The following is a 24,048-nucleotide window of genomic DNA, read 5'->3' as shown; positions in this document are numbered from 1 at the left end:
CCGGGTTCATGGGCAGCCTCAGCTACTGCCAGAACCATCTGGCAAGTGTACGGGTTCTGAAGTGAGGCATGAGGTTGGAGAATTTTTAATTCTAACATGGGGGAGCTGCCAGCCTACTCTCTCTACTGGCCGATCCCTGTTCGTGGGTCAATATTTCCTACGGGTCAATGACTATGCCTGGGTCAGTATTCTCTATTGCGTGGACACTCCTGGCCAGTGCAGCTTCTGGGTCGATCTCATCTTTATTGTGCTGACCCGGGTTTGTTTTTCCAGAGGTATTTATACACAGCTACAGGTCAATCAACATTCTCGTGCTACCACCACCAGAATACAATACAGACCAATACAAAACACATCATTACAGATAGGCCTATCAGTACCCTCGTGTCATCACCACCTGATCCTCTCTCAGACCTCTGAACTTTCCATAACCCCAAACCTTGTTGACTCTGCGTGAACTACAGTCAGCTGAGCCAGAGACACCAATCTAGGGGAAGGCCTTAATGGCTCCCCACAATTCCCCCTTTTTTACTATATTCAAAGAAGACTGTGCCTGTCTTAGGTTGTTTCCTTTATGTATCAAGGATTACCCGTCTGTGGATAATACAGAGCTAAGCTGTATATCCTGTCTTAGGTTTCCTTGTCCCAGCTACTTAGTGAGGCCCTCCACAACTCAGTGAGACCCTGTTTCAAAATAAAGAATAAAAAAAAATAGGGCTGGGGTGTAGCTTGGAGGTAGAATGCCCCTGGGTTTCATCCCCAGTACTGCAAATAAATAAATAAATAAATAATAAAAATACTTCCCCTTTTAGCCAGGCGTGGTGGTATACACTTGTAATCCCAGCGCTTACGAGGCTGAGACAGGTGGATCGCACAGGTTCGAAGCCAGCCTCAGCTACTTAGTGAGACCCTGTTTCCAAATAAAGTATAAAATAGGTCTGAGAGTATAGCCCAGAGGTAGAAAGCCCCTGGGTTCCACCCCCAGTACCACACACAAAAAAATAAAAATAAAAATAAAATAACCCCCCCCCCCTTTTAAGTGGAAATTGAACTCGGGGGCCTTCTATCTCTAAACTACAGCCCAGCCTTTAGGTTACTAAGGCTGGCCTCAAACTTAGGATCCTGTCTCCGCCTCCCAAGTACTGGGATTACAGGTGTGCAGTACCACACCCAGGACTTACCCTTGTTCAGGCTCCAGACAGGCTCAGGTTGTCAGTGCCTGGGCCTCAGAGATCCCAGGAACGGGGAAGTGCATCAGTCTGAGAGTTCAGCTTCCGAATCAGTATGCCGTAGGTCAGAATGGAAGTGAGCCATGGCCCTCCAGGCCTGCGGGGCCCAGAGTCCCAGGAGAGGCTGGTGTGGCCAGGGCAGGGGCTGGGGCCTCGAGAGTGCCCCGCCTGCCCCTCTGCAGCACTGTGGGGACCCCTCCGCCTTGGGAGGGGCGTCTGAGGCCTGAAAAGGTGGTTTGCTCACGGCTGTTTCACCCTCTGCTTCCTCACAGGGATTGACTACAAGACGACCACCATCCTCCTGGACGGCCGGCGTGTCAAGCTGGAGCTCTGGTGAGTCAGATCTGAGCAGCGAGGCAGGCTGACTAAGAACACAGGAAGGGACCTGCTGGGCTCACCTGTGACCGCCGTTTAAACCAGCCCTGCTCCATGATGGAGAACAGTCCAGGGCCCTTGTTCTGATGGTGCTTGCTCCCGTTGTGTCCATAAAGACTTTCCTCAGTGGCCCTGGCCCCTCTCCATGCTTAAAGAACATGCGCAGAACGGCGCGGCCGAGGCACCTCGCCTGGGGCTGGGGCTCTTCAGTGTGCCTCTGGTTCCCAGGCCTCGACCATGGTGGGGGAGGCTGGCCCTCTGCCCCTGCCTGTGAGGCCCCACAGGGCTGGGCTGGCATGACCCATCTGTGCCCACGCTGGGGCTCACCACGATCCCCCGGATGGCCAGGGTGAGCTGAGAGAAGAGGACACGGCCTCTTACATGGGGCCCGCCACGGGGCCCGCAGCATGACCCCTCCTGACCCTCCTGTGTATTTCAGGGACACGTCTGGCCAGGGCAGGTTCTGCACCATCTTCAGGTCCTACTCCAGGGGCGCGCAGGTAAGGCCAGCAGCACTCTTCCTCGTTGCTTCTCAAAGGGAGGATCCTGGTGACGCTTTCTGAACACGGGCTGCTATCCTGTCCAGGTCCCTAAGCACAGCATTCCTCTCTAAGGGTATTTCGGCATCTGAACACCAGGCCTCCCTTGACAGCCCATCTCTGTTTGGAGAGGATGCATCCTTCCTTGGCCCCTCTGAGCTTGAGCCTCTCCTCCAGTTCTCCTGTGTCAGGAGGAATCTGGTCCCCAACATGGCCGCTTCTCAGTGTCTCCACTGTTGCTGTCTTCCTAGCTGTGGTCAGTGGCCATCTGCTGAGGGCTACAGGATGTGCCCTGAGCCTAGTTTAACCAAAGCTGTTGAAATGAACTCATTAAACTGGGTACAATGGTGTATACCTGTATTCCAGCTACTAAGGAGACTGAGACAGGAGGATCATGAGTTTGAGACCAGCCTGGGCAGCATAGCAAGACCCTATCTCAAAATAAAAACATAAAAAGGGCCGGGCATGTAGCTTAGTAGTAGAGACACCTGGATGGGATCCCTATTTCTGCCCGAGGGAAAAAAAAGACTACCAGTGACCAGAGGTAGCTTCCCAGTGTCTGCCTGGGCTGAGGAGGAGGCAACTGGATTTGTGGGCGACCAGGGCTAGATAATAAGTCAGGATTTTGAGACGGGCATGGTGGTGTACACTTGTAATCCCAGCATTCGGGAGGCTGAGACCGGAGGATCGCGGTTCGCGGACAGCCTCAGCTACTAAGTGAGGCCCTCTGCAACTCAGTGAGACCCTGTTTCAAAATAAAGAATAAAAAAATAGGACAGGGGGTATAGCTTGGAGGTCAAATGCCCCTGGGTTCCATCCCCAAAGCCACAAAAAAAAAAAAAAGTCAGGATTCTGTTCCAAGCCAGATCAAAGGGCAGTGAGCACAGTAATTTTGACTGAGGATTGAACTCAAGGGCACTCTACCTCCGAGCTACACTGCAGCCTATTTTATTTTATTTTATTTTATTTTAGTGGTACTGAGGGTGGAACCAGGGGCTTTTCTGCCTCTGAGCTATACTCCCAGACCTATCTTTTTTATCTATACTTTCTTTGGAAACAGGGTCTCACTAAGTTGCTGAGAGCCTCACTAAGTAGCTAAGGCTGGCTTAGAACCTGGGCGATCCTCCTGTCTCGGCCTCCCAAGCTCTTGGATTACAAGCGTGCGCCACCACGCCTGGCTTATTTTTTTTTTTTTTTAAACAAGGTCTCGCGAAATTACTGAGGGCTTCACTAAGTTGCTGAGGCTGACCTGGAACCTGTGAACCTCCTGTCTCAGCCTCCCAAGTACCAGGATTACAGTTATGTTCCACCACATCTGGCTCCCCCTTTGTCTTAAGGAGACCTGGGGCTGCGTGGAATTCGTCCAGAAGGGGAAGGGTGTGTTTGAGAGGAAAGGCGCTGGGAGCCCTGTGTTTGAGCTACCCGGAGCCTCCTCCTTGACTCGCCGCCTCTCCCCTGCCTCGTGTACCCTCTGCTGCATGGGAATCTGTGCTCACTTGGTGGGCGCCGACACGCGAGCCTCCTGCCAAGTGGAATTGGAGGGTGTGTGGCACCATGGTGGGTGGCATCCGGGGTGTTGCAGCTGCTGTGGGTTCGTGGCAGCGTCGCTGTTGAGATATTCAGGGCAGACGGAGACAGCCCAGAGCTGAGCTCCTAGTAATTGGTCTCTAAGGGATGTGGCAAGAAAGACCCCGTAGCAAATCCTGTCCAGCCTGCTTGCAGGGAGCCCTCACGAAAGTGCTCCTGGAGTGACTGACATTCTGCTCTGCAAGTTTTGGGTTGGAAAACTCAGAAATGCCTCTGCTGGGTTCTGCCCTGGGTGCGCCTGGGGCGGAGTTCGTGATGGACTGCGCGTGGATGCTGGCTCCTGGCCTGCTGCTTGCTCTGTGGCCTCACAGCCCCAGCCCATACTGCAGAAAGCTGAAAACATCACTTCTGCCCCAGCCTGGCTGCAGGAGGGCAGAGCCGCCTGTGAGAGCCGGCCAGCCCCGCGCACGGAGCCCTCCTCAGTCCTCCTGGGGCAGCTGGCACCTTCCCCATCTGCCCCTCAGGCTAGTGACCTTTGAGGTCTGCCGCGGCTATGTTCCTGGGCCCAGTCTAGGGAAGAGACCCTGTCCATCTAGTGAGTCCCCTAGGCCTGGGCCCGCAGGTGACCTCCCCGTGTCTTCCTCACAGGGAATCCTCCTGGTGTATGACATCACCAACCGCTGGTCCTTTGATGGCATTGACCGGTGGATCAAGGAAATTGATGAGGTAGGTGTGGGTCTCGCCCCCCGGGGAAGGCACAAGGCCACGCCTGGGCACACTGCCCTCTGTGGCCTCTCCACGGCCTGCAGCGAGGCTTGGCGAGGGAGGAGCGCTGGGCTCTGCAGTCCAGCCAGGCCCCCATCCCAGAATGGAGGCAGAGGTTGCTGCCAACGGCTGAGGTGGGCGTCCTGTGGCTGTGCCTCTGCTGAGCTCCGCGCCCCCGCAGCATGCTCCTGGGGTCCCCCGCATCCTGGTCGGGAACCGGCTGCATCTGGCCTTCAAGCGGCAAGTGCCCACGGAGCAGGCCCGCGCCTACGCGGAGAAGAGCTGCATGACGTTCTTTGAGGTCAGCCCCCTGTGCAACTTCAACGTCATCGAGTCCTTCACGGAGCTCTCCCGCATCGTGCTCATGCGGCACGGCATGGAGAAGATCTGGAGGCCGAATCGAGGTGGGCTGGGGAGCCTTGCAGGGTGAGGCGGGGAGGGCGGAGCTGCAGGGCGGGGAGGGACAGTGGAGGCGGCCCCAAGGGCCCAGTCAGGCAGGGTGCAGGGTGACACGCCTACAATACCAGCTCTCAGGAGGCCGAGGCCGGAGGATCAAAGCCCGCCTGGCAGCTTAGTGAGACCTTCAAAATGCAAACTAAAATAGGATTGGGAGAGCCGGGCATGGTGGCGTATGCTTGTAATCCCAGTACCTGAGGCCGGATCGCAGGTTCACAGCCTTGGCAACTTAGTGAGACCATGTTTCCAAATAAAAACTAAATAGGGCTGGGGATGTAGCTCAGAGGTAGAACATCCCTAGATTCAATCCCTAGCACCAAAACCAAAAAGGGATTGGGGGTACAGCTCAGTGGTAGAGTGCTGCCGGGTTCAATGGCTAATACCTCGTAGACACACAAGAAATCGTTACCTTGGCTCCCTCCCCAGGCTCTGAGCTCTCAGGGGTGAGCAGGCTGGGCATGGTGGCACAAGCTTGTAATCCCAGTACTTGGGAGGCTGAGACAGGAGGATAGCAGGTTCAAAACCAGCCTCGACAGTAGCGAGGCTTTCTGCAACTTAGTGAGACCCTGTTTTCAAATAAGAAATAAAATCAGGCTTGGGGTTTAGCTCAGCGGTAGAATGCTTCTGGCTTCAATCCCCAGTGCCACACACACACACAAAGTTAAAAAAAAGTAAAAAAGGGGTATAGCCTAGAGGTAAATGCCTCTGGGCTCAATCCCCAGTACCAAAAAGAAAAAAAGTTGCTAAGGGGTGAGCAGGTCAGCTTGCCCTCCCCACTGCAGCGAGAATGTGTGTCCAGAGCTCTGCAGGCACGCGCGAGCCTCTGGCTACCTGGGACGGGCGTCGTAGGCTGGTGCCACAGCCATGCTGTGGCTCTGCAGTGCCTACCTGCCCTATTCCACAGCAGGCCCTCGACCAGCCCACAGTGATGGCCTCAGGGAGACGGGCCACTGATACTGGGCAAAGAGAGGTCAGGGTGTCGCCTTCCGATTAAGCCACGGGCTGGGCATGGTGGCACATCTGTAATCCAATCCCTGTAATCCTAGTTCTTGGGAGGCCGAGACAGGAAGATCACAGTTCAAGGACAGTCAGCAATTTAGTAAGACTGTTTCAAAATAAAAAAAAATAAGTAAGACTGGAGCCGTAACCCAGAGGAGGGACGCCCCTGGGTTCAAGTTTTAGTATCCCCAGCTCCCCCCAAAAAGATTAAAGATTAAGCCACAGAGGAGCCCGAGGCCTCCCTTCTCAAGGGGAACCATAAAGAGCCTGGTTGTGTGCTCGGTACAGCTGGGCTGGATGGGTTGAGTCTGACTAGTTACGGGAGGGGCTACGCAGGGACTGGCCCAGAAAGCCTGTGGGAGCAGTCCCCAGCACCATCCTAGTGCTAGGAGAGAAGGCGGGTAGGGTGCCGCTTAGCGGCACTGGAGACGGTAGTTGGACACCCGGGTTCCTGAGGAGCCCTGAGACCCCCGGCCAGGTGCTGGAGGAGCCCGCGCACACTGCCCTCGGGTCTCGCCCCCCGCCTCACCCCCCCGCAGTGTTCAGCCTGCAGGACCTCTGCTGCCGGGCCATCGTCTCCTGCACGCCGGTGCACCTCATCGACAAGCTCCCGCTGCCGGTCACCATCAAGAGCCACCTCAAGTCCTTCTCCATGGCCAACGGCATGAACGCTGTCATGATGCACGGCCGCTCCTACTCCCTGGCCAGCGGGGCTGGGGGCAGCAGCAGCAAGGGCAACAGCCTCAAGAGGTCCAAGTCCATCCGCCCTCCCCAGAGCCCTCCCCAGAACTGCTCGCGAAGCAACTGCAAGATTTCCTAGCGGGGCCGCGGGCTCCACTGTGCAGACTCGGGAGGCTCACGCCAGGCCTGGGGCCAGGCGCTGGGCCCTGCCGCGCACAGCCTTGGCCACACGGCCCTGCCTGGGAAGCCTCAGGTTTTGCTCTACACCTGGCGGCGGAGGGGTGGAGTGTGCACGAGGGAGCGGGCACACTCCACAGGCCGGGCAGAGGGGCCTCTGGTGCTAGGACTGCGTGCTGCGGAGCCTGATCTGAACCAACCTGGGCTCCGCGCCTCCTGGCTGGGTCCAGGAGAGAGCCTGGCCCCTTTCTTATTTATATGTAGAACACTTCACCTGTTTTGTACATTTTTAAAGGGCGATCAGGGAAGCCTAGAAGCAGCCACCTGCATGCTGTGTCTTCACACTGGCAGCCATGGGGAGGACACGGCTTGCTGGGGACGGAGTCTGTCAGCGATGTTCTTGAAATTGGTATTGGTACTGCTCAGTGGCCAGGAGGAAACAGATGGGACCTGGGCGCCCTCCAGAGGTGTCTGGGCTCCAGCTCCTCATTCTGGCCAATGTGGTCATTGTGCTGCGTAGGGACAAGCGTGTCTTCCACAAGCCTTCTCCAGATGTTTGCCCTGTGCATCGGATCTGAGTCAGCTCACAGGAAAGAGGAGGAGTGGGGTGCACCTGGGACCCCGCCCATTGTGGTGTTGCAGTGATCCGCATCTCCAGGACCCAAGTGCTGGGTGGGCCGCAGCCCACTCGCTGACGTGCCGTCGGGGCTGCGGGCCCTCTGTTGGCCTCCTGTTCTTGGCAGCTGGTGCTTATCAATCTCACTTGTTGAGGTCATATGTCACCGTGACACCACCTCCACACCTGCCTCGTTCACATTTGGACTACAGGTGGACGAGAGCCCTCCCGAGGACCACAGCAGCCCTGTGCCATGCGCTGCCCAGGCAGCTCCCGCCCTCCTGGGGGACAGCGACTCTGCGACTGTCTGCTGTCCTAGCCTGGAGATGCAGCCCTCAGCCACACTGGTGCTCAACTCTACCTCCTGCCCTCGTGCCCCTGGCCACCGCAGGAGTGCCCCTGGGCCTCGGCCCCGCTTGCCAGGACCTTTGCAGTGCACAAGTCACGGGACAGTCCTGCACAGGTGTTAGTGGGCACTGGTGGACACAGCACCACACCTGCTGTTCTGGAAGGCATGTTGTGTGCTGGGAGGGCCGTGCTGTGCCGGCTGCCCAGCGGACGCTGAGCAGGACAGCCAAAGACAGCCCACCTGTTCTTTTGCCGCCAACAAGGCCCCTTTCTCTGGAATCATGAAGAAAATCACACAAACTTTGTTTTGAGGACCTACATGGTCCCGCGTGCACGATACCAACACTACTCTTGCTGCTGTCAGACTACCATTCCTGAGTTCTTTGAACGGTTCTTACTCCTTTGTACAGTAAATGTAATTCAGCTGTGCCCTCTCCCTCCGCTTTTCTCTCAGTCAGTCTGGTTCTGTCTGGCTGTGGTGCTCTGCTCTGGGCCTGCCGACCTGCATCTGTGTTGGTTCACATCCCTGGTCCTGAGGGCTGAGGATGGCTGGGGGGCTGGGCCTGCTCGGTTACCAGCCACTCTGTTTCCCTGGGTCCAGAGCTTGTCTGGGCAGCCCACCTCACATGGAACCCTCGAGCCTCTCTATTCAGGGACCCCAAAAGTGGGGCCCTGCCCAGCCAAGCATGTGTAGGATGCCCTGGAGGGCAGAGCTGAGCAGAAGAGTGGGACCCACAGGGCCTGTGCAGTGTCCTGGGAGGCTGCCACAAGGGCTGCAGGGCTAGCCCAGCCACCCACCCTCATTATCAGGGGCCCGCTCACCACTGCCTCCTGCCTCCTCGCCAGGAAGGAGAAGCTGGCGCCTGGAGCCATCTCTTGATTCCATGCTGGCCAGACCAAGCTCTTTATTATCCTGCCTCCTGGGTCAGGAGGTCAGACTCAGGGTCACAAGAACATTTTCTGTCCTGTCCTGGAGAAAACCATTTCCTGAGGCCTCAGATCTCTGGAGCCACCGGAGAGTTTGGGAGGGCAGATTCCAGTCCCTTTGTCTTGCCAGCCGCGTTTGATCTTCTCGCCCTCCCCCCACAGAGGAGGGGCCTGCAACCCAGCTGGCCCTCAGGGCAAGTAGCTGGGGGCAGGGAAAGATGGGTGCTGGGGTCCCTGAGCAACTCCTAGAACCCTTTATTTTCAGTACTGGGGATTACCCAAAGGCATTCTATCTCTTGGGTTATACCCACAGCCCTTTTTATTTTATTTACTTATTTTTACAGAACCAGGGATGGAACCGGGGGCATTCTACCTCTGAGCAATACCCCCAGCCCTATTTTTTCTTTAATTTTTTCTTTGTGGTACTGGGGATGGAACCCCAGGGGCTTTCTACCTTCGGGCTACACATCCAGACCTATTTTATATTTTATTTGGAAACAGGGTCTCACTGAGTTGCTGAGGACCTCACTAAGTAGCTGAGGCTGGCTTCAAACCTGCACGATCTTTGTCTCAGCGTCCCAGGTACTGAGATTACAAGCGTGCGCCACCAACGCCCAGCTGCCCTTTTTATATTTTTGCTTTAAAACAGCCCCGCTAGGTTGCTGAGGCTGTCCTCAAACCTGCCATCTTCCTTGTCTCAGTCTCCCAAGCTAGTGGGATTACAGGCGTGCACCACCACGCCTGGCTACACTTGCTCTTTGAGAGGACTTGGAGGCCCTTGGCCTTGGCTGCCCCTCGGCCTTCCCCATGGATGCCCCATGTGGAGTGGAGCCCTGTCCAGTGCTGGGCAGACTGCATCAGTGGCCGATGCACGCCACTGATGCACGCTTCCTGGGCCAGGAGCCAGGGACCTGGCTTCAGCAGAGGCGTCTTGGGAAATGCAAAGCCCTGCAGACACACGTCCACAGGGAGCCTCAGCGCTGAGCGGCCAAGCCTTGCCCCCGCAGGCTGCGGCCCTTCACTCCTGATGGCGTCTCTGAAGGGAACGGCCCTCCACCCACACATCATCCGCTGGGCTCCGCAGAGCCCCTGTGCCTTACCTAGACCCACAGGTGACATGCAAGTCTGGATCTGCCTTGGGGAAGACCCAGGCTGTGGTCAGTTGGGGGTGGGGGTGCCGGAATCCTCTCCACAAGGGAGACGGAGGGGGTTGGGGACAAAAGCTGCTGAGCTGAGTCAAGGGGGAGGGTCTTTAAGGAGACTCCCTGCTGGCCCCCGCCTATGGAGGGAGGGGCTTGGGTTACTGAGTCCCCATCCTCCCTGGTCAGAGCTGGCCCTTCTCCGCCCCTTGCTGACCGCGTGTCCAGTGGCTTAAGAGTTTCTGAGCCCTGGCCCCTCCCTATCCTCACCTCCTCTGGCTATGCTTGCTGGGGACTGGGAGCTGCCCAGTCTTGGGAGAGGAGTGGGCTGGGGAGGGGCCGGGCTGCACAGACAGACTCTAAGAGCGTCAAGACCCCCAAACCGGCCTGTCTGGGGTGCCCGTGGAACACAGCATCTGTGGTAGGCTCGAGCCTGGGGCCAAGGGGCGAGGAGAGGAGGGGCCTCCCGAGCCGAGGACATCTATCACAGCCAGCGAGAGTGGATGTCTACAGGGAGCCAGATTCGGTGGGCCCTGAGGAGGTGGTAGTGGTACACACCTCTGCCGCCTGGCCCTGCGGTCCCCATGCCCGCCCAGCAGCTCCTCCTGCCTCTGCTCCTTGTGGTTGGGCTGGCCTCAGGGGCTGGTCTGCTGCCAGAACCAGGGAACCACCCGGGCTTGTGCCCCAACCAGCTCAGCCCCAGCCTGTGGGTGGACGCCCAGAGTACCTGTGAACGGGAGTGCGCCGGGGACCAGGTGAGCAAGGGGCCTAGGAGGCCTGGGCACGCCCCAGCCCTTCGGGGAGACCCCTCCAATCCCAGGAGCCCACTTCCTCTCCTCCCGGGCCCCACTGAGGAGACCAAGTGGCACCCCATCCCTGCCCTTGTCTGAGAATGAAAGCCCTCCCCTACCCCCTGGTCTGTCTGCTCACCAAACTGCTGCTTCCCTGCCTGGGCGCCAGTTCTTCTCCAAAGATGGGAATGCAGGCAGGTCTCTGCGCTCTCTCAGAGCACCCTGCCAAGGCCCGTCCCCCCCCCCAGAACACTGGGGCAAGCTCCCCAGGGTGGGAACCACATCAGATGTCCTGCTGCCCAGGCCCCTGCACAGCAGGAGCAAGAGAGTCCCACGGCGAGGGTGAGGGGTGCTGCACGGAGAGCCTTCCTTAGCCTTCCTGAGAGGACACGGGTTCAGAGAGTCCTCAGTGGCAGCTGCCAAGCTCACCCAGCTCCATCCGTGTGTCCTGGTTGGGGGGTAGAGGGCATCGGGATTCATACTGAGCTGCCCCCCCCCAGGACTGCGCGGCCTCTGAGAAGTGCTGCACCAACGTGTGTGGGCTGCAGAGCTGCGTGGCAGCCCGCTTCCCCGATGGCCGCCCGGCCACACCTGCCGCAGCAGCCTCCTGTGAGGGCTTCGTGTGCCCGCAGCAGGGCTCAGACTGCGACATCTGGGACGGGCAGCCTGTGTGCCGCTGCCGAGACCGCTGCGAGAAGGAGCCCCACTTCACGTGTGCTTCCGATGGCCTCACCTACTACAACCGCTGCTACATGGACGCGGAGGCCTGCCTTCGTGGTCTCCACCTGCACGTTGTGCCCTGCAAGCACGTGCTCAGCTGGCCGCCCAGCAGCCTGGGGCCTCCCGAGGCCACTGCCCGCCCGACGCCCGGAGCCGCCCCCGTGCCACCTGCGCTGTACAGCAGCCCCTCCCCGCAGGCAGTGTACGTGGGAGGCACTGCCAGCCTCCACTGTGAGGTCAGCGGCCGCCCACCACCCGCCGTGACCTGGGAGAAGCAGAGCCACCAGCATGAGAACCTGATCATGCGCCCCGACCAGATGTACGGCAACGTGGTGGTCACCAGCATTGGGCAGCTGGTGCTCTACAACGCCCGGCCCGAAGACGCTGGCCTGTACACCTGCACCGCACGCAATGCTGCCGGGCTGCTGCGGGCCGACTTCCCGCTCTCTGTGGTACAGCGGGGGCCAGCCAGGGGCAGGGCGCCCGGCCCCCCGGCCCTGGCAGAATGCCTGCCGGGCACCCAGGCCTGCGCTGGCCCCACTCCCACCCGCAGCGTGCTCTGGCACTTCGACCCGCAGCGAGGTAGCTGCATGACCTTCCCAGCCCTGGAATGTGACGGGGCCACCCGGGGCTTCGAGACCTACGAAGCCTGCCAAGGGGCCTGCGCCCGTGGCCCTGGGGACGCCTGCGTACTGCCAGCAGTGCAGGGGCCCTGCCAGGGCTGGGAGCCTCGCTGGGCCTACAGCCCCCTGCTGCAGCGCTGCCTGCCCTTCCTGTACAGCGGCTGCGAGGGCAACGCCAACAACTTTGAGAGCCGAGAGCGCTGTGAGGACGCCTGCCCCATGCCTCGCACACCGCCCTGCCGGGCTTGCCGCCTCAGGAGCAAGCTGGCCCTGAGCCTGTGCCGCAGCGACTTCGCCATCGTGGGGCGGCTCACGGAGGTGCTGGAGGAGCCCGAGGCCGCCGGTGGCATCGCCCGCGTGGCCCTGGACGATGTGCTCAAGGACGACAAGATGGGCCTCAAGTTCTTGGGCACCAGGTACCTGGAGGTGACACTCAGCGGCATGGACTGGGCCTGTCCCTGCCCCAACGTGTCAGCTGGCGACGGGCCGCTGGTTATCATGGGTGAGGTGCGCGATGGCGTGGCCGTGCTGGACCCTGGCAGCTATGTCCGTGCTGCCAGTGAGAAGCGAGTCAAGAAGATCTCGGAACTGCTAGAGAAGAAGGCCTGTGCACTGCTCAACCGCTTCCAAGATTAGCCTCGCCCAGCCCGCCCTCCTGCTGAATAAAGGCGCTCCTCACCCGAACTCGCGGCCTGCTGGTGTTGGCTGGGGACCCTTACCCTCCTGGAAGACCCCCAGTTTGCTCTCCAGCTGGGACCCTGCCATCAGCGGGAGGGTGGGGCCGCTGGTCCTGTCCAAGGTCACTGTGGAGCACCAGCCCACCCGGCACCCGCAGCAGTCCCCAGGAGGGGCGGTTCCATTCCACCTCAGCTGCGGTCCCTGTGGTCCCTCTAGCAGTAAGGCCCGGTGCACCCCTGCCCTGACCCCACAGGCCAGACTCCTGCCCACAAACCCCAAAGTTGTTCCCAGGAGGCAGTGCAGCGGACACCCACAACGGGCAGCAGGAGGTGCTTTATTCTGAGGCAGGCTATGCCTAGCCCCTTGGTGATCCAATAGCCCAGACTGGGTGCCGGCGGTGGTTCCAGAAGCCTAGCATAAGGAGGCAGGCACTGGGGGCTGGTTGGTGTCCAACAGAGCTTTTGGCAGGGACACAGGCTACTCTTTCCGAAAAATCAGACACTTGTTGTTGGCTGGCATGTCCACCTAGAAAAATGCTTTGCTGGCGTGGCCCTCGGTCCCCAGGAAGGCCATCCCTCCCCAGCCCACCCTGCCTACCATCCGCTCCAGGAGCAAGCCACTGGCCTGGCCCAGGTCCTCCAGAAGGGCTGTGTCTCGCAGCCCCCATTCCGGGTTCCTGTAGCAGAAAAGGAGGTGGGGTCTCGTGTGGGGCTGCTGACTCCCAGCCCAACTACCATCTGAGCCAGGCCCTCGCCCCCGCGCTGACCTGCATCTGAGCATCAGGTCAAAGTCCACGTTGCTCTGGGGAGTGATCTTCCCTTTGACTGCGTAGGGCTGCAGAAACGGGGCACAGCCCCCGAGCCTAGAGTCAGCTATTCCCAGTATGCCACAGGGCAGATCTGCAGGCTGGGGTCTGGGAATGAAAGGGGCACCCCCTGCTTCCCCCAAGAAGGGAGAGCCAAGGGTGAACCGGTGCAGCTGCAGGCACAGGGCAACAAGGCGCGGGCTCTGAAGGTCCAGGTGCCGACAGGCGGGCCACTCACCCCATAGGTGATGAGCAGGGCCTTGGGTTTGAGCAGGTGTCCGGCGGCTCTGAAGAGCCCCTGCGGAGGGGAGGCAGGGCACCGCGAGTCGCCTTCGCCCCGGCGCGGGAGGCCCGCCCCCCGCCGCGCCCGGGCGCCACCCACCTCGGCGCAGCTCGGGGGGCTGATGTGGAGCATGTTGATGCACAGCACCAGGTCCAGCGAGCGCGGCGGGATCCCGCCCCACCGCTGCCACTCCCAGGTCACGTCCAGGTACAGCGGGGCCTTCACGTTGGGCAGCCCCCGGGCCTGCGCGGTGGCGGCGATGCTGCGGAAGGCGGCGGCCACTCAGCCGGGCCCAGGGGCGCCGGCCCCGCGCCGCCCGCCCCACCCCCGGCGGGCCGCACCTGTCCAGGCAGCGCGGGTCCACGTCGGACGGCTGCCACTCGGCGTGCGGGAAGGCCTGCGCGAAGTGCGCGGCGTGCTGGCCCGAGCCCGAGGCCACCTCGAGCACGCGGACGCCGCGCTGGCCCGGGTCCACGTACTGCCGCAGCACGCGCAGGATGGGCTCCTTGTTCCGCTCGGCCGCCGCGGCCACCAGCATCGCGGCCCCAGCCAAGACCGCGCGGGGGCCGGCGGGAGCGAGCGCGAGGCACGGCGGGAGTTGCGGGCGCGCGCCGCTCCTTAAAGGGCCCGCAGCCCCGGGCGGCCGGGCGCAGGGAGCGCGGCCTCACGCCGCCACGGGGCGCCGGAGCCTTCGAGTGCCCGTCGGGCCCCCCCGGAGCCTTCCGAGTGCCCGTCGGGCCCCCACGCCTCGGGCCTTCTCCACTTCCTCAGTTGGGTGAGATGCTCTTTGCTCGGGTGAAGAAAAGCTAAAAAGCGACTGCGCCGCCCGGGAATCGAACCCGGGTCGCAAGAATGGGAATCTTGCATGATACCACTACACCAGCGGCGCCGCTGGCGAGCGGTCCCTCCGCAAGGCCTAGGAATTGTGACGCAAGCCCGCCCCGCGGGAGGCCGCGGCGCATGCGCGGCGCCACTAGCGCCTTAGCCCGCGCAGCCAAGGGGCACCCGGCTCGTAGAGTCGCCCCGAGCCCGAGGGAAGCGCCATTGAGGACAGCCTCGATTCAAACCTAAGTTGCAGAAACCGTGACAGCCGTGAGCGCTCGGGGCGGCGGGGGCGGGACGCTCGTGACCCGGCCCTGGACTTGGCGGGAGCGGCAAGTGATGCTCCGTGCGTCTCGGCGACACAGAGGTGATCAGCGCCAGCTGGCAGCCAGCGGCGGTCTAGGTCACAGGATGGTTGGTATCCCTTGAAACCAAGTCCATGCCGAGATGTGTGAGTAACCCAAGGGTGCTTCCTGGATAGCCACCTTGGGTTCCAGGAAACACTGGTTCAAAACGTCCATCCGCGCTCAGCAGTCGGGACTAGCAGGGACCCCCACACCTGATGTCTCACTGGGCCCGCTGAGACCGGCCCCTGGCTGGGACCCGATCGCCAGGAGGGCTGGGGCGTGAGTGTGGTTGGACCCCAGAGGGCCAGTCACACAGCCAGACACAGAGAGAGGGTGACGTAAGCAGCCACTTTGGACACCCTCCCCTCCCGAGAAAGTGGCCAGCCAGGGGCTGTGGGGAGTCCAGGAGCGCTTCCCTCGCTCTGGGCAGCCCTGCTCCGTGGAGGCTGATCTCCAAATGCTGACTGGGTCCTGCAGGTGAGCCTGTCTGCTTTGATGTGAACCCCTGCGCTGGACCCTACCTCAAGGGGAACTCCAGGAAGGGGACCTGTGAGGGCCAGGGGCCCTGAAATCCAGGTGCCTCTGGTCAGCCAGGCTTCCTCTGAGACTCCCCCAGCTTGGAGGGGAGCACCTGCTTCTCTCTTGTCTGGAGCTGCTTTCAGGAACCGTCCACGGTGCCCAGCAAGGGTCATCGCATTTAACAGTACTTGCCTCAGGTGGATGCCCCCGAAGGGTCCATCATGCTGGCCTGAATGCCGCCTAGGCCAATACTGGCCCTCCGGCACGAGCTCAGCCCCTGGCAGAGGCAGCTGGGTGTGGCTGAGTGGCTCTTGAGTGGCCAGGGTGTGAGAGCACAGGTTTTCTGGAAAGCACATGCGTGTGTGTCTGATGCCTGCATTCCTGGGCCCCCCTGAGAAGGGAAGGCCCTTCTCTCTGGGAAGCCGAAGCTGAGTTTGTCAAGACCAGAAGTGGCCGCTCCGGAGAAGGCTGGCTCCCGCTCTAGGCGCCCCTCTGGAAGGGCTGTGCGATACCAAGTGGAGGCGCTGTGGCAATGCCGCCTTCCCAAAGGACTCTATCCACAGGATCAAACCAGCAGGGCCTAGAGGGCCTGAGGGGCTTGGTTCTGTGCTGTGGAGAAGACAGGGAGGCTCCTTCTGCCCACAAGGGCTGCCTCCGGCCTCCTGCCTGCGACTCTCTTGGGGTCTGGACTACGCAAAGCGCCAGGCCGTGCTTGTGAGGCGGACCCAGCTCCTCTCTGGGGCCCAGCCATGCCCACGTGCCTGGTGGGGTCCAGCAGACACCCTGTGCTTCCCTGCTCGCTCCCAGCGCTGCCCATCAGCTCTCCCTGGCCCCTTAGTTTCCAGTGGCTGTCAGTCTCCTGTGGCTGCTGGAATGAATTATTCCAAAATGCAGTGACTTAAGCCTATTTTCTCCCAGTTCTAGAGTCCAGACGTCCAAAACAAAACTCTTAACTCCTTCCAAAGGCCCTGAGTGTGGGTCTCATCACTGCATCTCTGCCCTGAGTCCCCATAGCCTCTCCTGCGTCCAGTCCAAATCTTCTCTTGTGCTGGTACGTGCCTGTAATCCCAGAATTTGGGAGGCAGGAGGATCACAGATGCAAGGCTAGCCTCAGCAACTTAGGGAGCTCCTGCTTCAAAATAAAAATAAAATAGGGCTGGGGTGGAGCTTAAGAGGTAGAATGCCCCTGGGTTCCATCCCCAGTACCACAAAAAGGGGGCCTTGACCAACTTGGTTTAGGGCCACCCTAACTCAGGATAGTTTCTTTGAAAAATTTGCCTTAGGCTGGGTGTGGTGGCCCGCACTTGTCATCCCAGCATTTGGGAAGCTGAAACCGGAGGATCACGGTTTGTGGACAGCCTCAGCTACTTAGTGAGACCCTGTTTCATAAAAATAAAGAATAAAAAACAGGGCAGGGGGGTGTAGCTCGGAGGTCGAATGCCCTTGGATTCCATCCCCAGACCTGCAGAAAAAAAAAAAAAAAAAAGAAATGTTTACCTTAGTTATATTTGTAAAGACTCCAAGTCTTTTTGCAGTACTGTCTCAGCCTCCCAAGTACTGGGACTACAAGTGTGTGCCACTATGGCCGGGTTCTCCCACTCCCAGTCCTTTTTAAACTTTATTTTTAGACAGAGTCTCCATAAGTCGCCCAGGCTGGCCTTCCACCTGTGATCCTCCTGCCTCAGCCTCCCATGTTGCTGGCATTACGGGTATGCACCACCAAGCTGGCTGGAAAATCCTTTTCTAGGCTTACCCTGGGGAAGACCCCCACCCCTTCCAGTTGTCCAGTTGCCCAACTCCAGACCACAGGGAAGGGTGCTGGCTGCAACCCACTGCCTCTGCAGAGGTTTTGCAGGCAGAGCCAGCGCGTCCAGGGGAAGGCTCGGGACTGGATGGCAGAGCCTCAGCAGCTTCCCGCTGCTGCCCTGCGCCGGCTGGCCATGCCCACCCCTTGCAGGCCTTGGCTCTGCAGCAGGAATGGAGCCAAGGCCAGGCAGCAGCGGGGCGGTGCAGGGACTCAGGCTGCCTCCTCTCCAGCCTCCCCTTCCGCCTTGCCCCGCTCTCCAGGTGCCCCGCTGCCATGAGGACCCTGACTTTCTCACCCCACCCTTCTGCCTCTCAGCACCCCGCATTCCACACCCACCTGTCAGGCTGGCCGTGTGGCCTCACGGCTCTGTCACTAGGGCTAAGCCAAGCCCGCCTGGCAGGACTGTGCCCTGGAGGCTGGGCCCGCAAGTCCAACTGTGACAGGCACTCTTCCTGCGGGGCTTGCCTCAGACGTGCCTGTCAGTCTGGGGGGGCTGCACCCCTCTCCTCGTCCCGCAGCAGCTTCTAGCCCAGGCCCTCTGGTGGCTGCCCTGCAAGTGAACAGGCGCACTCCAGCTGCAGGCCCCTGGCACCACCGTCCTGCCTGCCCAGCGCCTGGATGCCTGGGCCGTAAGCTTGTGCTGCTAGGAGAGGCCAGGGCAGGCCACAGCAGCACAATGACCCGAAGCCCAGCCTGCTCTGGGGGGCCAGGGCGGGGGCAGGAAGTGCAGCCAGGGAGGGCCCTTCCCCAGGGGCAGACTCCACCTGGGCTCTCTTTCTTTCTTTCCTTTTTTTATTTTTTTATTTGTGGTCCTGGGGATGGAACCCAGGGACATTCTACCTCCAAGCTACACACGCAGTCCTATATTTATTTATTTATTTATTTTTGCGGTACTGGGGATGGAACCCAGGGGCATTCTACCTCTGAGCTACACACCCAGTACTATTTTTAATTCTTTATTTTGAAACAGGGTCTCACTGAGTTGCAGAGGGCAGCGGAGGCTGTCCATGAACTGCGATCCTCCTGTCTCAGCCTCCTGAATGCTGGGATCACAAGCGTTCCTGCATCTGGTTAGTCTTTAGTTTTTTCATTTATTTATTTATTTATTTATTTTTGCAGGTCTGAGGATGGAACCCAGGGGCATTTGACCTCTGAGCTACACCCTCAGCCCTATTTTTTTATTATTATTTTTTTGGGGTTTTTTTTGTGTGTGTGTGTGGTACTGGGGTTCCTGGAAGCCCTTCTACCTCCGGGCTACACTCCCAGACCTATTTTTTATATTTTTGAAACAGGGTCTCTTACGCCATGGCGGCTGGCTTCGAACCTGCGCGATCCTCCTGTCTCCGCCTCCCTAGCGCGGGGATTACAAGCGTGCGCCACCATGCCCCGCCTGGCCTTTATTCTTTATTTTGAAACAGGTCTCACTGAGTTACAGAGAGCCTCACTAAGTAGCTGAGGCTGTCCGCGAACCGCGACCCTCCGGTCTCAGCCTCCCAAGTACTGGGAATACAAGTGTGCACCACCACACCCGGCTATATTTTTCTTTTTGAAATAATGTCTCACTAATTAGCTGAGGCTGACTGCGATCCTGTGATCCTCCTGTCTCAGACTTCCAAGTACTGGGATTACAAGCGTGTGCCACCACACAGGGCTTCCGGTGTGAATTTGAAGCCCAGCTCCATCCACTGTGGCTCAGAATTCCCAAGCACAGGATCCTGCCCAGATGTGGCCAGGCCCCAGAGAAGTCAGGAGCAGCCCGGCAGGGTTTCTCAGGGTCTGATTTCTGGCACCTGCAGGCCCCCTCCGGGCGGACCCCAGGCTGAGTTTGCTGTGACTGCAGGGCTTCCTCTGCCCTCCCGCTGGTCTCACGCTGGGTTCCAGACTGCCTGCATCCCTGGGGGAGATCCCAAAGAATCCTGTCTGCCCGGACCCACCCTTTACCTTTCTCAGACCTCGGATAAGGGTGGGCCCCCGTACCGGACCAGGCCCCTCCAGGGACTAGGATGAGGGTTCTCAAATATGAAGGAAGACATCTCTGCTTCCAGTGAGTGCAGAGACCCCTAGCACAGACACTCCTCCCCCCAGGACCTAGAGCACAGAGTTCCAGGACCCTGCCTGGAGGACGTGGGGACCGCTGGGCCGCCGGCTCCGAGCACGGCCCACGGTTCTCCGGCGGCCGGTGGGCAGGGACAGTCAAGCCCGGGCTGGGGTCCGTGCAGCCGGTGCCGCCTGGCCTCGCAGCGCCGCGTCGTGGCGAGCTGGAGCATCGCCTTCCCTGAGTGCCCGGGCGGCGCGAGCTCGCGGGCCCTTTAAGGCAGGGGGGCGTGTGCGGTTGCCCCGCCCCACTCGCCGCTCTTAAAGGGGCAGAGCCTGCGGCGCCTCGGAGAGCGAGCGGGCGGCCGGTGCGGGGACCTCGGGCGGGCCGGCGAGTGGGGCACGGGCGGCCCCGGGCGCGGGCCGCGCACCATGTACACCATCACCAAGGGGCCTAGCAAGCTGGTGACGCACCGCCGCACAGGTGCGCGGGCGGGCGGCGGCGGGCGGCGGGCGGGCGGCGGGCGGGGGCCGGCGGCCGCTGACGCCCCCCGCGCCCGCAGGTCCCACGCAGCAGCAGGTGGAGAGCAGGCTCGGCGAGCTCCTGAAATGCCGGCAGCCCGCGCCGGCCTCGCCACCCCCGCGGGCGCCGCCCTCGGCGCCGCAGCCTGGACCCTGGCCGCTGTCGAGGTGAGCGGGCGCGCGGCCGGGGAGGTGACCTTGGGCGGCGGGCGACCGCTGGCCACGTGGGGCCGCGGCCGCCGAGCAGACGTCCCGGCGACCTTGGCTGCGAGCGGGAACCCCGGGCGCCGAGGGCGGGCTGGGTAAGCTGCCCAGAGGGCCGGCCTCAAGGACTCGGGCTCCGACCTTGCAGGGGCGCACGTGCCTCCTCCGCCCTTCACCCCCGAGGCCCGGCCGCGGGGCCTCCCGGCGGACGCCCTCGGTGGGCGTGCCCGGCAGCCTCCGCCTCTCCTGGCCCGGAGGAGGCTCTGCCCCGGCCGCTTCGGCCTCCGGGCGGCGACCTGGCGGCCAGCCCCTGCCTCCGGGGCTGCCCTTTCTCGCTGCTTTGGCCCCCGAGCTGCTCGCTCCCGCCTGCGGACTTTGCCCCTGCCCCTGCCTGCCCGCGGGCTTCTGGCCGGGCTGCAGGTTGGGCTGGCAGAGAGCAGGCTCAGGCCGGTGAGGCGGGAGGGGCTTTCGAGTGGAGGCCAGCCTGCCCCGCCTCCTAGCCCTGAGCTCGGGGCCGGAGGGGCCGGGCACTGTCTCTGCCCTCAGAGAGGTGTCCTAGGCCAGAGGCGTGCCCTGGGGAGGAGTGAGCGGAGCTTTCGGGTTATTTGGCAGATATCAGCCAAGTCTTGGCCTGCCGGGCCTCCCAGGGGAAGAGGCTGGTAGCTACAGGTAGCTACAGGCGTGCCCAGAAGCATGGGGTGGGAGGGGCAATCTGCCCGCCTCTTACTTGACTTGGTGAAGCCCCTTTCCTCTCCAAGGCCCCATCACCAGGTTTGTGGCACAGTTGGGGTTGGTGTCGAGAAAGTGGAGAGGGAAGTCAGCCGCGTTCCCTAGAGCCTTAAGTAGGCTAGGGACACTCCAGGCCACTGGCCCTTCTCTCCAGATCCCCTAAAAGCCCCCAGGTGGCCAAAAATGGTGTAACACCCGAGGTCCTCCTACAGCCAAGCAGGCTGCTGTGAGAGGAGGTGCTGACTGCCTTATCCCATTGGCTGGATGAGCTGTGGGCAGGTGGGTGTGTGGCCCGTCCAGTCTGGTCCGCCCCTTCCACCTTTCAGCACCCACATTCCTCTCTGACTAGCTGGGGGAAAAAGAGGAGTGGGCTCAAAGTCGCTGACCCGTTAAGTGATGGGCTCCTGTTCTGGCCGTGGGTGGTGGACAGGTCAGCGAGGTCTGACCCCCTGACACAAGGGGGCCATGTGATGACCGGTCCTCAGGGGCTGATGGGCAGGACCACCAGGGGTGGGACCTGGGGCTGAGGCACCAGCCCGCCTTCGCCCCACCGAGGCAGGTGGGGTCTGTGGCCAGTTAGGCACCTGGCATTTGCTGAGGAGGCTGGTGCTGGGGCAGGGATGCGGGTTTTGAGGTCAGGACTGCTGCTGCCCCTCCCCAGCCCAGGTTCTTGGTCCACCTTGGGGATGGTGGAGGGGTGAAATGAGGTCTCTGTGGGCAACATGTGCTGGAGCTTGCCTGTGGGCAGCACTCCTGGGAGCTGGTGCAGGGAGGTGGGCACGCCCTCAGGGGCCCCATCTCAGCCCTGGGCCACCCACTTCCAGTCCTTGCAATTCAGAGCCCCTGGCTGCAGTTTTCTCCTTTTTGAAAAATGGCTGAGTTTGAAGTCTTCCAGGTGGGGTGGGTGGCGCAGGGAGATGTCCGAGTCAAGGACAAACACTAATGCCCTCTGGTGCGTGTGGACGCTCAGGCGCCAGCAGCAGCTCAGGCCTCACCTCCACTTGCACATCTAAGATTCCCTGTGGCCATAAGACCCTGCCAGCCCTGGGGCTGGCGGGACCCTGTGCCCCTCAAGACCCTCCTCTTTATTTTAGTGCCCCTCTCACCTGAGGAGGAACCCAGAGCGGCGTGGGGCAACTGAGCCCAGGAAGGCGAGCAGGCCGGCCGGGACCGCGAGTGCCTGGCGGAGTGGCGGGCGCAGCCCAGGACTCCGGCTCCCACCTCCTGCTGTAGGTGCGGCCCCATTCCCTTCACGGCCCCACCCCGGGCTCCGTGTGTGTGCAGGGCTCAGCCCGCCCGCCCCTGCCCTGGGCCTGCCTGGGCAGCATAGCCCAGCGGCCCCCTGGGTGTCCAGTGCAGGCCACGGGCCACCTCACTCTCATTGCCCCTTGTCTCGGGCCCGTGGGGAGCGGGCCGGGTTGTGGTCACGCACGGCTCACTTGGGGACTGCTCTCCCTGGCACTTGGTGCCCATCTCTGCAGGGCCTGGGGACAGCCAGGGAGAGGGAAGAACAAAGACTGTCCAGGTGTTAGGTCTGTCTTCCCACGCTGGGCATCCGCAAGATGGAGAAGTGTCTGGAGGACAGGAGACTCATTCCCACCTGGTGGTCACGGCTGGGGGTCGACCTGGCCGGTGGGGGATGAGGAGCGGCATGGGGGCCCTGTGTGCACCCCTGCCAGGGCTCAGACACAGCGCTGAGGGCCCCTCCCTGACTTACAGTCCCTTGTCTCCCTGGGGCCGAGGAATGCAGGTGTGCGCGGAACTGCCGGGGCTCGGGGTCTGCAGGAAAGAGGCTTGGGCCATCAGCTGCTGCCAGCCGCTGCTCTGTGACTGAGGAAGAGCGGAGCTGGGCCTGGCCTGGGCCGGTAGCTTGGTCTGGGGCTGTCCTTGAGCTCTGCCAGGCAGCACCAGGGCCCAGATGGGTGCCAACTCTGTCTGTCCTCCCCCTTCCCACAGTTCCGGGCCCAGGCTTGTGTTCAATCGTGTGAACGGCCGGCGGCCGCTTGCCACATCCCCATCCCTCGAGGGGACCCAGGAGACCTACACACTGGCCCACGAGGAGAACGTCCGCTTCGTGTCCGAAGGTAACGATGCAACAGAGGGTGCGGCCTGGCTCACTGGGTCCCAGTAAGGTGGGCTGGGATGGCCCCCGTCCTCCTCCCTACTGCTGCCTGGTTGACTGGGCTTTCCCTTGGCTCTGTCCCTTTGGCCTGTGACTGTCCAGCAGGCTGTCTACTCCCAGTCCTGGGCTGGAGTCTAGGGTGGCTGCAAGGCCCTGGGATGGGAGGGTTGCCAGGGGCCTGGCTCAGCCTGACCACATGTCCCCACAGCCTGGCAGCAGGTGGAGCGACAGCTGGATGGTGGCCAGGCTGGTGAGGGTGGGCCGAGGCCCGTGCAGTACGTGGAGAGGACCCCTGATCCTCGGCTACAGAGTGAGACTTCTCCCAGACCCTGCGCCCCAGGGAGTCGTCCCTCGCGCTCCTGCCCTCCCCAGCCTCTCTGGCCCCTTCTCCCCAATGCCCGCTCGTGCTGTGTTTGGAGCCTGCGTGAGGGGCTGTGGTCAGCTCGAGGGCAGAGACCTTGCTCGTCTGGAAGGCGGCGTCACTGCTCTGCTTGTTCTGCCCGCAGGCTTCGTGCCCATCGACCTGGATGAGTGGTGGGCACAGCAGTTCCTGGCTAGGATCACCAGCTGCTCGTAGCAGCTGCCTGGGAAGGAGCACTGCCATGGTGGACCCTTTGCCAAAGGAGGACCGTGCTGTTCCGCCTGCCTTGTGGCCCGGCTAGGCGCCAGCCTCACCTGAAGTGCCAGCATTTGGACTTTCGTACCTGTTGTTCCCTTGGCTTAGCTGTCCTGGGCTGGCAGGGGACAGGGGCCAAGACTGTGTGACCTCAATTCTGCTCGCTGTGCCCAGGGACCAGCCCCAGGGCTGGCAGGAAAAGCTCCCAGCTAATAAAGTTGAGAAACTGCCCTTTTGGAATGGCCTTGACTTGGGGAGTGGGGGGTCCTTGAGTCCGGTCCCAGCCCCCAGCCCGGACTTCCCGTCGCCACATCTCTTCTGGTATCCATCCCTGGACCAGCAGGGACACCCCTCTGTGCAGCCTGTCCCTTGGCTTCTCACCCAGCTGCCCTCCTGTCTGCCCCAATCGACACACCTCCCTCCTATTGGCACTTCCTGGTGCCAAAGCCAGGCCACAGGGCCTGGAGGCACTGAAGAATGCCCTGGGCTGGGCCCATAGCTACCAGGACTGGGCTAAATCTTGGGATGCCAAGTCTCACGAAGTCACCAGGCCCGGCTGAAGGACACTGGGCAGAGGTGCCCCACAGGTCCTGGGGGTGTGGTGAACCTGTGGACACTAGCATGGCTGGGGAGCTTGGTCCGTGGGCA

General features: G+C 61.3%; 4 protein-coding genes across 8 annotated transcripts in view; 3 read left to right on the top strand and 1 right to left on the bottom strand.

The window, feature by feature from the left end:
• The window catches only part of RAB40C (RAB40C, member RAS oncogene family), a gene marked incomplete at both ends in the record, with an annotated part of 31,797 nt that extends 25,087 nt beyond the window's left edge, over positions 1–6,710 (top strand). The window contains 5 exons of one of the 2 annotated variants that reach the window (XM_080704356.1): positions 1,502–1,562; positions 2,044–2,104; positions 4,319–4,396; positions 4,674–4,839; positions 6,430–6,710. In XM_080704356.1, the coding sequence (XP_080560482.1) occupies positions 1,502–1,562; positions 2,044–2,104; positions 4,319–4,396; positions 4,674–4,839; positions 6,430–6,710 (647 nt within the window). Of the gene's footprint in view, positions 1–1,501; positions 1,563–2,043; positions 2,105–4,318; positions 4,397–4,616; positions 4,840–6,429 lie in introns of both variants that reach the window. The other variant, XM_080704355.1, reaches the window with a different exon arrangement.
• A 3,652-nt stretch (positions 6,711–10,362) lies between these two features.
• Positions 10,363–12,548, top strand: WFIKKN1 (WAP, follistatin/kazal, immunoglobulin, kunitz and netrin domain containing 1; the record flags this gene model as incomplete). The annotated part of the gene is made up of 2 exons (XM_080704222.1): positions 10,363–10,533; positions 11,070–12,548. 2 exons carry the CDS (start codon positions 10,363–10,365, stop codon positions 12,546–12,548), a joined length of 1,650 nt encoding a protein of 549 aa, XP_080560348.1.
• A 519-nt stretch (positions 12,549–13,067) lies between these two features.
• On the bottom strand, positions 13,068–14,216 carry METTL26 (methyltransferase like 26; the record flags this gene model as incomplete). Its single annotated transcript, XM_080704027.1, has 6 exons — positions 13,068–13,115; positions 13,188–13,266; positions 13,357–13,424; positions 13,634–13,693; positions 13,778–13,940; positions 14,020–14,216. 6 exons carry the CDS (start codon positions 14,214–14,216, stop codon positions 13,068–13,070), a joined length of 615 nt encoding a protein of 204 aa, XP_080560153.1.
• A 5,423-nt stretch (positions 14,217–19,639) lies between these two features.
• On the top strand, positions 19,640–23,361 carry MCRIP2 (MAPK regulated corepressor interacting protein 2; the record flags this gene model as incomplete). 4 transcript variants are annotated; one of them, XM_080703274.1, is made up of 5 exons in its annotated part: positions 19,640–19,691; positions 19,771–19,897; positions 22,619–22,746; positions 22,993–23,094; positions 23,291–23,361. In XM_080703274.1, the coding sequence occupies 5 exons, from the start codon at positions 19,640–19,642 to the stop codon at positions 23,359–23,361; spliced, it is 480 nt and encodes a 159-aa protein (XP_080559400.1). The 4 variants fall into 4 exon arrangements, with proteins under 4 accessions (XP_080559400.1, XP_080559399.1, XP_080559401.1 ...); XM_080703273.1 differs by having other exon boundaries at positions 22,993–23,130; XM_080703275.1 differs by lacking the exon at positions 22,993–23,094.
• Positions 23,362–24,048: the final 687 nt, after the last annotated feature.

The sequence above is a fragment of the Muscardinus avellanarius genome (genome assembly GCF_963383645.1).
Source record: "Muscardinus avellanarius genome assembly, chromosome: 10".
NCBI lineage: Eukaryota > Metazoa > Chordata > Mammalia > Rodentia > Gliridae > Muscardinus > Muscardinus avellanarius.
Note: the sequence above shows the minus strand (reverse complement) of the source record. Positions and strands in the feature narration are given on the sequence as shown.